Source organism: Eupeodes corollae, chromosome 1 (assembly GCF_945859685.1).
Source record: "Eupeodes corollae chromosome 1, idEupCoro1.1, whole genome shotgun sequence".
Classification (NCBI taxonomy): Eukaryota; Metazoa; Arthropoda; class Insecta; order Diptera; family Syrphidae; genus Eupeodes; species Eupeodes corollae.
Window position 1 is genome coordinate 25,541,382 of NC_079147.1, and position 13,958 is coordinate 25,555,339.

Sequence of the window (13,958 nt, forward strand, 5' to 3'; positions counted from 1 at the left end):
GAAAGTGAAAACATTTTGTTTTTCGTGATTTTTGTTTGTGGTTTTTGTTTATAAGATGCGATGAAATTTGCCAACACGCTCAAAAAACAAACAATTATAATTCTAATAATAAAAGTAATGCATATAGGTCCCGTATTTAAAAAATAAAGTACTAAGAAGAATAAGATACAGATACAATTTCTCTGAAACTGACAAAATTAAAAAACTGTCCAAAAAATCCATTTGACTTGGTTTTACAGCTTGTGGATTGTATGTGGATCGTAGTTGTGTTTCTTTGTTTGCAGATTGAATTTCTTCGAAAATCAATCAAAAGATGTTGGTATTGGAAACAAAACTATCTGCAAATATGACGAATTCAAAGTATTTTGTTGTTTAAATTTGTTTTTTTCTTTTTATTTTATTGCATTAAACATATATTTCAAAAAAGCTTTGCTTTGAAAAAACATTCTTTTTCTTTAATATTTAAAAAATAAGCGTAATCGTTTTTCTTGTTTTTGTTTTTTTGAAGTTTAAAACTATATTTTTTTTTCTTTACAATTGCTTTGGGTTTTTGTTTATTTTTCTACTAAGATTTTGTACTATATATCCACTGGAAACCAAGCAAATTTAATTTATTTTACATGTTTTTTTTAAGTTTTGTTTTTCAAATCGATTTTTAAGAATTTTGAATGAGAATTTTTTCGTTGTTTTTTTTTGACAATTTTGTTGTTTTTTTTTTAATTTTTTGTTATAAATAATCCTAAAATAATTAGTAATGCACACATTTTTTGTTGCTTGTTTGTTTTTTTTTTGTTTACAAAATTTTACTAAAAAAATATAAATATATTAAAATTTCTTTATCATGAAGTCCGAAAAAGCTTTGAAAAGTTTTATTTCGTATTTTTTTTAAGTTGTTGGTGTTAATTCTGTTTTTTTTGTTGTTAATTTTTCATGAATAAAACTTTAATTTCTTATCGAAAATATAATTGTTTATAAATTAATTTAAAGAAATAATTATACACAGAAAGAAGAGAGAGAGAAGAAAATATAAAATTATGTAGTTTTTTGTTTGTTTTTGTTTTGTTTAAATAATTATTATAAATTAAATAGAAATACATACTAATAATAATTATGATATAATAGCCTACAGAAGTAAACGGGACCTAGATTTTTTTAAGCGACTTGTGGTACCACCTAAACCTTTAACATCACCGTTCCAGCTCTTTGATTTTGCGCGGAAATGTCTGTATGCCTCGGCGTAGGAGGGTTCTAACATTGGCCGGTATGCAATTGGATCACAAAGCTCTGAGTGGTTTTCGTAAAATTCTTTATAACCACCATGGAGGAGATAGATCTCTGGATAGTGTAGGGCGGGATATGAGTTACGTTCACGATCGTTATTACGAAGGAAACGGGATCTGGAAGGAAAAAAAAGAAAAAAGCTTATAAGTAAAAGTTCAAATATATAAGTTCTATAAAAAAAGCTGATATACAATCTTTAGAAAAGCTTTCGAAAAACGAAAAAGTTCAATACAACTTTCGAAAGCTCTTCTATGTATGATAAAGCTTTGAAGAAGCTCATCAAAAGCTCTCTTAAAAAGCTTTCAAAGCAAACGATAAAAATAAATACTTTTGTATACTTACAATTTTGGTCCCCGTTCAGACGAGAATTCACAATGGAATACAAGTATATGTCTCTTTGGTCCATCAGCTTCCACAGCTGTATCAGTCTTTGAATTTATAAACTCCTCCATAATCTGCTCCTGGGTGTACAAATTCTTTGCTCCCCGAATATGACCACCCTCGAATTCATAAGGATATCGGCAATCGATGATCTTATACGAAGCCACTGAATCCTTGTAGACTCCATTTACTAAATTAGCCATCGTATGACTTGAAATCGACTTCAAATCTCTATGACGACCATCCATGAGGGGCAGGCAAAAGGGTTTACTTAAATCTCCAATAAGATCTGGATCCGATGAGGATCTCGACAAAGCGCTCATAATATCGGCATCATTCATCGACACATACTTCCTTAGAACGGGTCTAGCTGGTGCTTCGATTTGTGTTCCAACAACTGATGGCAATAGGCCATGGCCGGCGTTCTCCTTTTCAGCCGAAGCAGATAAATAATCGCCCTTGTAACGCTTTGTCTGTACTGGACTAACTGTGGTCGATGGTGGATCGGGACGTTTAAAACAACGCTCCGTAGCCAAACGCGATGAATACGGTGTGGTATTGAGTGAAGGTGATTGATTGTTTGATGTCAAAAATGAAATCCTATCTTGTACTGTTCTCAGAATCTCTGGGGTCTTTGGTTCGAATAATGAGGTGCGTGCCCTATTCGCCGAGCTATTATTTTCGGTCAAACTCAAGCATCGTCGAACTGGTGGGCGCTTCATTAGCTCAGGGCTGGTTTTTGTGGTCTTAATGTGTCCACTTATCAATGAATTAAGATTACTTGGGGCATTGCCATTGCATTCATCATCCAATGATTCCATTTCAAATAATTCCATATACTCATCGTCCATTGTGGATTCCATTGAACCCGAACTCAGACTGTGGAATATTCTGAAGGATTTAGCTGATGGTGTCATAATTTGTCCCATTTGTGTTAATGATGATGATGATGCTGATGGCTGTTGCTTATTTAGGCGAGGTGATGGTTCCAGAATTTTACGACGATTCTGTTGTTGTAGCAATTGTTGTGGATGTTTGTCAATTATTGTCGATTGTACAATTTGGAAACGCTGCGGACTACCTTCCGGAGAAAGGAGTCGATCTTCATCCATGAGCAGGGTATTGGCTGTTGGGCTGGATGATGTGAAGGCATGTTGACTATCGTCATCGTAAAATGTCAAGTCGTCCATCATGCCTGCATTATGCATTGGATTTGTGTTATTGTTGTCCATCATGAAGCGACGTCCTCCAACACCATTACTACGTTGGAATGCATTCAAATCGAAATTATTTGAAACAACACTGCAAATAGAAGAAAAAAAGGATATATTTAGACAAAGTTCATTAGAGGGGAGAAGTAAGAAATTTTACACTTTTCAAGGATAAAAATATCAGTCACAAATTGTCACTTCAAAAAAGTTCACAAAAACTTATGGAATGTCATATTTTTCAAGGATACAAAATGGGATATAAAAATTGATTTACATGAAAAATCCAGGTATGGTGTGTTTAAAAACAACCAACAACTTTAATCTTCTCCTAAAAGTATTTCTATTACTACTTGTCATCCTGAATAGGAAGGAACGAAGCTACGAGTTTATATCCGAAAATGCGCGAACGGGAACGTCCTTCTCAAAGGACATTAAAAATAAAACTATCGTCCTAAACATTGTACAGTCACGCTGCTACCTATACTCAACCTACTCAAAATGTGTTACACCATCGACAAACGACACTATATCCATCCAATCCAACCACCATCGCATTTATTTGTAACACCAGCCTTAGTCAGGCAGGCAGCCATCCAAAAGCAGCGCCAGCGTTAAACTCTGGATAGAGTATAGGCATAGGGACAAGTTCATTAAACTCAATCAACCATCCATCCAATTCATCCTGATGGCTTGCTATAGTAAAATCGAATCGAGTTGAGTTTTGAAAATTTTGTTGTAAAATGCACCTCTCGCTTCTCGATCACGACTTGTCCTAGGACAGCGGCAGAGAGATATTTATGTTTTCTCTTCCCCCGAAATATACAGTTCCTCATTTTCAAATATATTATTATACAAAATTAAACACCCGGACATTTTTTTTTTGGTTTGTTGTTGTATTCAAAAAATACACTAAAATTGGAATAGAGAGCTCTAGAGCCAGAGTTAGCAGCAAGCAAGGCAGCGAAGGCAGTAAAACTCAGGGGAAACATAATTTTTTGAAGCCCCTTTTTTATACCATGATAAGCAAAGTCATAGCATAGGAATAGTGGAATAGTGTGTATGTGTGTATTTTGAAACCCTCCCTAGTTTTAGAGATCCATGAACTCGATTTGACTTGAACACGACAAAATGCACGCAGGAAAAATGTATTAAGTTTTTATACCACCATCCATCCATCCAGACCATCAGAAAAGAGGGTTGCTATTGATGCATTTCAAAATTCCGAACGACGAGGGTAACAAATGAACAGATGTGTGGTGTTGTGCTGAAGGAGAGGAGAGTTCGGTGTACTCGTTTTAATTGGAGAACTACATAACATTATTTTTTAAAAATAAATGAAAACAAAAAATTGGGGTCTTGTCTGAGAGAGCTGCCCTCAAAACAGTCAAGGAATCCCCCAAAAACGTAAAAATTGTAAAATTTACATATAAGTAGATATACAAGGAAGTCCAGCGAAAAGTTTCAATACAAAATATCTGTCTGACTGTCTTTTCCTTTACATGAGGAAACTGAAAGGGCACGACAAAAAACGGAAGGTAAAGGTTTTCTGCTGGGAATAATGACCCTAGCGGATGTCTTATTGTTATTATCATTTTTTTCTTTTAATTTCTTGGCACACGTTCTTGGGACAGACAATACAATACGAAAAAAAAATTTCAGCTGTGTTTTTTGTATGTTTTTTCTTTGCCTCTCTTCTTAAAGGAATATTGTCATTTTTAAAGTCCTGTTTTGGAATTTTAAAGGAAGACAAGAAAAGGACTTATTTTATTAGGTCAGGTCGGTAACAACACTGCCCGAAGCCTGCAATCGAAGGTGTAAGAAATAAAAGAATACAAATTAAGAAACAGAAACAAGACACATGGTGATAAAGTGTGCGTTTTTTAAAATGTGACCTTATTGGTAATGAGGAGTTGACATTACAAATTTATTCGATTTCCGTGGGAAGGAGAATTTTTTTGAACATTGACATTGAAAGAAAAAAAAAATCTCACAAAATTTAAATAAATATAAAAATTATTTTAAAAGAGTTAAGTTCAGTTAAAATGCTCAAAATCTTCATTTTTTTTTTTTGAAACTGTTGAAAAATCAAGTAAGAATAAAATAAAATCTTGGAATGGTTTTTTTTTTCAAATTCTTAGTTCTACTTAGTTCAAAAATTACTGATTTCAATTTTTTGAATCAGTTTCTTTGATGTTCCACAAGGCTGCATTTTTGGTCCTGTTTTATTTAATATCTCTTCTTTTTCTCTATTTTCTGATAGCTAATTGTTTAAGAATAAAGAGATACAAAAAATCAATTCTAAAACTTCCTGCATTCAAAAACCATTATATTAACATAATTTAGCCGTTACAAAAATAATATACAATTCCCTCATTCCAAAGAGTAGGCATTTATGAATCAATTGAAAGAGAAAACCCCCAGTTTCTATACACTATGAGGGCAATCGCCATCACCTCATTCACCATCACCGTCCTCCATCATAACCATCGTGCTACCAGAAGTAAAAATCTGAATAAAAAGCGAAATTACTTTTGAGACGACTTTCGATTTCATTTGAAACCAAGAGTAGCGATTTTATAAACCAAGACAACGAGCGACGACGCGGACGGCGACGATGAAATAAAAATAATAAACGAGGCACTAAAAAAAGCCGGCAAGAATCGCAGTCAATAAAAAAAGACGCGAAAAAAAACGTTGCACACAAAATAATCTTATGAATGTGCGAATTCATGAAGACCTGAAGACTCGAAGAGTCAAGCTCAAGAATCATCATGGGAGTCTCTTATATGATGAACAAAAAAGGCTATAAAGCTATAACACTGCTGGCACACTGATTTAATATAACGGCATGGAGGCTATAGTAATAATATAAATAATTTCAGTGATATAGGTTTTTTCTTTATAGAGCGGTAGATCTCTGGACTTTGACTATAGAGACGAGATTGAAGTATCTTTTTAAGTGGCCATCAGTAGTAGTAGAGCTTCTCTCTGTCTAGTTTTTGAACTTGGGCTATTCATGCGTCAGATTACGGGTAATCGACTGGCTTATAGGTGGTTCTTGAGAACTACAAACAAAAATCATTAACTCCCACTTATTTTTCCTCCGATTCACTCGGACACACGATTTTGTATTATTCATTAATTAGCACTTTTATTTTTTTATTATTTGTTGATGTTTAGGTAATCCAGGTTTTTTTTTGCAGGCTTCTTTGTTGTGATTTTAATTTATTTTTAATTTTTCTTTTTGTATTTATTTAAGGAAGTAAATGATAATTACCTTGTACAATCCATCATATCGCAAGTTTCTTCACTTATGCTTTCCCACAACATTTTGGCAGAATTTGTCTTATTTAATGATTTTTAAGATGATGATGAAATTCGAAAAAACGTAATTTTTCGAATTATAATTTGATGATGATTATTTTTTGAAGATTCAACAATTTTTAAAACAAATTGTTTTTATTTTAATTTTCAAAACATAATTTCTATTTTTTTTTTCTAACTTAGTCCACACACAAACACTTTGTATCCTTTTTGTGTTGCAGTAGGTTATCCTTGCAAAAGAGTCTTTTTTGAAACAAACAAAATAACAAATAGATGAAGAAAATGTTCGCACAAAATTCTTAATTTAAATTTCTTTTTTTAAAAAAAATATAGAATCACTTAAAAATATATTGCATTTCGGTTTTCGGGTTAGATATTTAAAATAATTTATATTTTTTCAGAGTGTCCTTATTATCATTTTTTGTCCTTAATTTTGTTTTATTGGTTTAAGTACATTTAAGGATTTTTCGAATATGCACTGATTTTCTTAGATAATCATATTTTTCTCTCTCTCACTGTGATTGTTTTTGAATATCCTTCAAGTTTGGTTTTTCTTTTTTAGAATTTTTTTAATCGAATGCCACAAAACTTCTCCAAAATTTATTAAAAAAAAATAATTCTTTTAAAACAAATATCCTGAATTAAATAGTGTTTTTCCTTTTTATTAATTTTAAAGTTTTAGCTTAGAGAAGAGAGGGCATTTGCTACAGAACGATAACTAAACTCGAATGACTACGGTTTTAAGAATACACTCGGCTTTTATCGAAACTCGCACTTCCATAGATAGGGGTAGGGGTTTGTTGGTAATCATTTTTTGTGTCATAGTGTGTGTGTGCGAGTATCTGTGTAAAGTATCTGCGAGTAAACTGTAAAGTATCTGTGTTAAGAAGAAGACGACGAAGAAGGAAAAGAAGAAGACAAGAAAAAAACTGTATCTCTCGTGTGTGTAGAGGGAATTTGTGGGGAATGAGAGAATGTAGATTAAGAAGAAAAATCATATGGTTTCTCCTTGTGTTAATGTTTAGTCCTTTTTGATATTATCCTTCGCCTTTTCCTTTGAAGCATGGAACATATGATTTTTGTTGCTTTTTCGTATTCTTTCTTTCTTTCATTTCATTCTTCTGCTTCTTGTACTTGGTCTTTTTTATGAATTGTTTTATTTGTTTTCTTCTTTTCATTTATAGAATATCGAGAGCCAGAGCGATGTTGAGTGCACAAGTGTATTTTTAAGATGTATGTTTTAGAGGTATATGTATCTGGAGTCTCAACCCCTTCGAACGAAAGATATTTTATGAGATGAGATTGAAATTTTTGTTGTTGGTTTCTTCTTTGATTTTGCTCTCATACACGGTATCTTTCTCATAGGGATAGGGATATAGGGACGTAGGGTTTTTTTCTTTCTTAAGAATTGTGTGAAATATTATGGAGGAGAGAATAATATTATCATCATCAACATTTTAAAGAATAGAATGTGAAGAAAGAATTGATTTTTTTTTCATTTGTGTTCTTCTTAAATTCTTGGCTCAAAAGTCAGCTGAGCGCGCAAGAGGCGAGGACGACTTGTAGAGTGTGTTAGTTATTTCTTCCTTTTTTGTTTTCTCTGAAACTTACATATGGAATATTTATCTTTAAAGATAGTTTGATTTTTATTTTCTTTTCATTTCATTTTATTTAAAATGAAAATTCAATATTATGTGCCTACCAACCATCGTGTATTATCTTGGTATATAGGGAGTAGAAATATTTTAAGGGGCAAATCAATAGAAGAGATTGAAGATTGAACAAAAAAGGGGATACCTTATACCTATCTACATACATAATTACCTAACTATAGGCATTCAATAACTTACATATGTATAAGAAATAATTACATAAGGATTCTGTATCTATTTATGTGAAATATGTTATTAATTAGGAGATTTAAAACTTGCAACAGGTACATTAGATTCCTTGGAAAAACTTGATTCCTTAGATGGACAATCAAGTGGAATGTGTATCTGGAAGGTCCAAAATAGAAAGTGATAAAGTGGAAAATGGGGGATTTTGTGTCGTTATTATTATTAGTGCTTAGATGTGTTTAAAACTGAACATTTGTATAGGTAATTGTAATCGACAAATCAAGATCATTCCAAGAATAGAGATCCTACCTGACATAACTATATTGGCATTGAATTATTAGGTATAAGCAAATAAAAAAGTACTCAATAGTCATTAGGATTTCTTTATTCTAGTTTTTAAATTTAAATTAATACTAAATGGTTAATTTTTTAGAAGTTTCCTTACCTAAATTTACCTATTATAATAAGTTCAATAATAATTTATTCTTTTTGTTTGCATAAACTGCTCGTAAGTACCTACAAACTTTAATGACTTAGATTTCACTTATTTTTATTATACTTAGAAATGACTTCTAAGATTGAAGGTAATGTATGAAACACAATTTAATTAATTTATTAGTAGCCTTCCAAATTTACTTAATATATCTCAGGTTTTATTTATTTCTATTAGAGTCTAGGAATTACAAATTTTAAAAGAGTACAGGATGAGAATAATACATAAAACCTTAATCATATTTTCCTAAGGAAAATGTCCAATTTTTTATTTAGCTGCCTTTTTTATAATGGAATATGTTATATATACAACGTGTCAGGATATTTGTGCAAATTAAATAAAAATCTTTATATTTTTGACTTAACAGAACCGTTAATAACAGATTTAACTCGTTTGCAAAGTTCTTTATTATTTGGCAACGAATTTTATAATTCTTAAAATGTTCGTTCTTGTTGATTCTCAAACTTAACTAAATACCTAAGCAGAAATTCCTATCAATGTCATAGCTTGTTTCTCCAAATTGTACAGAATAAACATGACTATCTTTGAGCATATAATAAAAACCACTAGATGGCTAACGAAACGAAACTGGACCCAGATCATACGAATACAAAGGCATATGATATGGGTATCAAATGAAAGCTTAGACCAAGATGTAGCTGAAATTGGGCTTTTGAAGATATCGAAAAGTCTGAGCGTTGACAGTTGAATTGAGACAAGTCTAAAAAATCTGATTTTTTTGATGACACAAATTCATTACTATTCCTTTAGTCTTTATTTTAGATGCATAAAAAGCCATTTTCGAAGAAGAATAAGCTGCATGATCTGATATATCATAAGTTTTTATTAAATATTAATATTTTCCATTGTACGAGCAATGGGGTATATGGATTTGGGGCTCTACGTTTTTAGTAAACGGCACTTACATAAAGTCGTTTAATTTTTAAGGGATTTGATTTGTACGAACTCGGGTTTAATACCAGTCTTTTGGGGAATAATACCATTAAACAATTACAGGAAGACTTTGACAAATGGGGCAGGGGTATTCTTCTTCGTGTATATTATTTTTGGTAAAAGCAATGATTTTGATTATAATAAAATAAATCACTAAATACTGTTTTTGAACGCAGAACATGTTTATTACTTTTAACGCACGCTTTTTGCTAGAAACGAAAAAACACATTCATTTAAGCTGAAAGGTGTCTGTGTACACGAATTTATTTAAACTTATGTATATTTTATTATTTCCACAAATTAAATAAATTATAAATGACAATAGTTTGTATAAGGGCTAGATTCGAGAGACAATCATCTAGTTTAGCTTTTTAAATGGTTTTCTACTTTTGAATTTCATATTAAGTCTTTAAAAACGTCGAGACGGGGTATCAAAAAATCAAAGTTCAACAGACCTAAATTTCAGAAAAGCAGAAGTCATACAAATGTATCGTTTTATGATTGTTATTTTAATAAAATATTAACAGGCAGCACTTAGCTCAAATCCATTAAAATTTTCAAAATTATGTTTTAGTAAATATTTTACTACTAGCAAACAATTATTAAAATTCCTCTGCCAAAGCTAAATATTAAATTTTGTGGAAAACATGCATGCATTTTTAAGTTTATTTATTTAAAGTAAGAACAGTTTTGATGTTTTTACTATTTTAAGTAAAACTTTTTGACATATTTCAATAAGAAAACTAATGAATAATTTCAAAGTAAATTGTATTTTATTCAACGTAGCACTTGATTTTTATTTTTTAGTATTTAATTTTGAACATATACTTACATATATCTTAAGCATATACATTTTTATCAGTAATTAAGTGTACATTTAAGAGACGGTAATTGTGTCATAGATACAATTAATAATAAGGTTATTTCTCAAAGCATACATTTTTTTATTTTTGAGCAAAAATTGATCAAGCAGATGAGAATTTATAGGACTATTTCCAAATATCGATTAGGTATGCCTCTCTAAAGAACATTAATGTCATAAATTCTGATTCGAATCCAATTTAATATAACGTACGATTTACAAGTTAAAATAAAAGACAAACTGAATACCTAACATAGAAAATTATATTTCCCTTTGTCAAAACATCAATAATGAGGTAAACTGACTTGCATCATTCTAAAATGAATAAAACATTTATTTTTAAGGGATAAAACATACATATAGTTATTGGGAAAATCAAATCATAAAACATCCTTTTTAATGACGTAAGTAAGTATCTCTAATGACGTTTAGTTAAATAAAAAAAAGAACCAACAAAAGTAATTTCAAAAAATGTATTTACCTAACGTAATTATTTATATTGGTAACATTTGTATAACTTTTATGATTTTAGATTTGTTTTTCTTTATAAAATTACAGCGTGTTATAAAAAAGGATGCGAATTCTATAAAAAAAGTTATTAATGTAGGTAGATAAAATACAAGGACATTAAGTCAAATTATTAAAATAAAAACAATAAGTAGGTAGAAATTGAGTTAAGATTTTTTAATATCAAATACTTGACTTTGTGAACAAAAAAAAGGATTACTTAAACACCTTTCTAATTATTTGTTTACAATTTAAGAGAAGAACAAAGTCCTGAACAAGGTCGCAACATAATACACGTGTAGATGGGAAATCATACAATTTCTAATCACGTTTGTTTTTGACAAGTTGCATTTCATCATTGCATTGTGCTCTTTAGAAAAAAATTCAATTCAATAAAGAACATTGTTTTGTTGAAATTTTACATTTTTCTTTATTTAAATTTTACATTTTTCTTTTCCACAATGTTTTGAAGCCTTGCACCTTCCAATTCATTCTAATCGCACTTAATTGAAATGAATAAAAAAAAATGTAGAAAGGAAGACATGACACTTTTTCACATTCGTAAAAAGTTCTTCTTTGAGACGCCTTTGATAAAAGCAAATGGAACTTATTTTTAAATACTTTAATTATATTTTATAAAATATTCTCCAAAAATATAACTTTACTATTCATTTCCATCAATTCCGGAAACATTTTTAAAGCGCATCGAACTGACCATCCTCCAAGGGGAAATATAACCACGTGTCCCCTACAGAAGGCTTCTAAGTGATTCAAACACAAACTTACCTTTGTGACAGATAAGTGGTAATGCAATATAATCTTTCCAAACTTTGTTATCGATTGAGCAGTGCTATAGAATGCGGCTTTAGCATCAAAACTGGTATTCTTAAATAGCTTCATAATTCACATCAAAACTCATTTAATGGACACTTCACGAAAATGGACTCTGAATTTTCTTTTGAAGTCAAAATGTTCAACTTCCTGAACATCTCAAATTCCAAACAACTTGAAGATAGCAATTTTTTGACGTTAGGCAAAAAGAAACTGGTTACACAGACTCAATGAACTTAAGAAGTTAACATCAAAACCAATATTGTCTTATTGTTTGAAGACAAAATAATACGCAGTTATTCTAATTTCATTAGTATCAAACGGAAGAAACCTTACGCCAAAAATTTTGTAAAAATGAAAATCTTAACGACAATGTCTGAAAACAATTTGAATACTTTTTTTTACAAAATCAAATGCATTTGTTTTGCTCGAAGTTTTTGAAAATATGTTTTATGTTTGTTTGCTTGAAAAATATCTACATACTTACCTACAAACTAAAACCACAACCTACTACCTTTATGGAGACAAAGAATAAACTTAAAACCCACAAAGAAGAACCTACAAATCAAACTCTTCGAACAAAGCATCATTGGTTTAAGGCAAAATAATACAACCTACAAAGTTGTGTTTTTATTCACTAGCTTTGTGTTTCACATTCAAGGTCTCCCAATACCTTCCTGCCATAAGCTATTGGAAACCTCGTGTCGTGAATTCTCGTTTACTCACTTTGTAGTATCGTTTCTAAAGACACATGATCGCATGGTCACATTCATTCCTGAAACAGAAAAAAAATAACTCTTGCTCCTAGACATGGAATCCTAGAAATCAAAGAAAACATCATTGGGCTTTGGGCATATAGTTACCTAGAGGGAGCTCTGCAAATTTCATAAAAGTCACATAACTGAAAAATCTGAAAGAAAAACAAAACATACATAATTTGATAATTTTTGAAAATATCAAAATTCCATCAACATCAGACCTAAAGTTTCTCAAAGTCTTCATTTTACAAGATTTTTGAAAAACTATCTTTGAAAATTCTGAAAAAACGAACAAGCATCCATATATCTTAGCAAACGCGTATAATCCAACTTTTGCTCGAGCTCAAAAGTTTCGTATTTCTTGAAGAAATAAAATACATAGCACCACATTTCACGATCACCCCGACCGAGAGTGATCTTCACTCGAATTGAGTTCTACAACGATTTGCGCGGGTCTTTTATACTCTCAAGCTCCAACAACTTGATATACACCGCCACTGGCTGATGAGCTCCCCCCAAAAAGCTATCCACACAGCATTCCTTCAGAAATTTTTAACCGACAAAACGAGAAACACAAAACGAAACAACAACAAAATCAACGACAACGACGACGACGACGGATGAAAAAAAAAATCAAAAGAAAACCAAATCAAAGAAAGAAACGAAGCAAAGATAAGAAATGAACACAGAATACAAAAAAGAATAAATAAAAATATATAAATATGTGTACCTATAATGTAAAGGAATGCCTGTGCCTATGGCCTCCCTCCTTATCCGTTAAAATATCACGGCGGACAAGAGAGGCGCAATGTTGGCGCGTTAACTTAACGTAGACGTACAACACAAAAAAGCCGGTCAGGAAAAAACCAACAACACCAACAAGAAAAAATCAAAAACTAAAATAACGATCGATTTGGGCTTGAGATTGAGATTCTCATTCTCTTCAAGAAAAAAATCCTCTTATAGGAGATATGCGGTGTAGACTGTAGGGTATTATCTCAAGAACTTTAAACACATAGCTCTCCTTAAAGGAAATGAATAAATTATTATCAAAAAGTAAGATACGCTGGTTTTTTTGGGGATTATTAGAAGGCACGCAACCGGACGACAAGAAAACAAAAGACCCAAAAATAAAATAAGCCCAAAAAAAAGTTTAGATCAAAAGGTTACTGAGCTTCAATAGGCACAGTTTCAGAGCGCCCGCCTAAAAAAACCCAAAATAGAAAGATGCTCCAGAGTGATCTTCATCAGCGAAGAGGAGGGGCAGAGGGGGATGTCTCTTTTTCTTAAGTGATCATTCAGAGTAGGTGCCTACATACAACTTAAATTTTAAATTAACTTCTATTGTAGATTCAAGATATTTATCTGTGCGTCGTTGTTTTCGTCGTTGTCGTAGGATAGGAATAGGAATATATAAAAAAATGCGTAAGAAATGTGTCACAACATGAGGCACCATATTAATTGATTCTAATAGATACAATAACCAAAAAATTACCGCAATGACCAAAAGACTGACAA

At 31.3% G+C, this 13,958-nt stretch overlaps 1 protein-coding gene across 1 annotated transcript in view; it reads right to left on the bottom strand.

Moving 5' to 3' along the window:
* Positions 1-546: 546 nt before the first annotated feature.
* The window catches only part of LOC129954247 (M-phase inducer phosphatase-like), a 556,280-nt gene continuing 542,868 nt past the window's right edge, over positions 547-13,958 (bottom strand). The window contains exons 6-7 of the mRNA XM_056068027.1: positions 1,624-2,964; positions 547-1,397 (exon numbers count right to left, since the gene is read on the bottom strand). Of these exons, the coding sequence (XP_055924002.1) occupies positions 1,124-1,397; positions 1,624-2,964 (1,615 nt within the window). The 3' untranslated portion in view covers positions 547-1,123. The remainder of the gene's footprint in view (positions 1,398-1,623; positions 2,965-13,958) is intronic.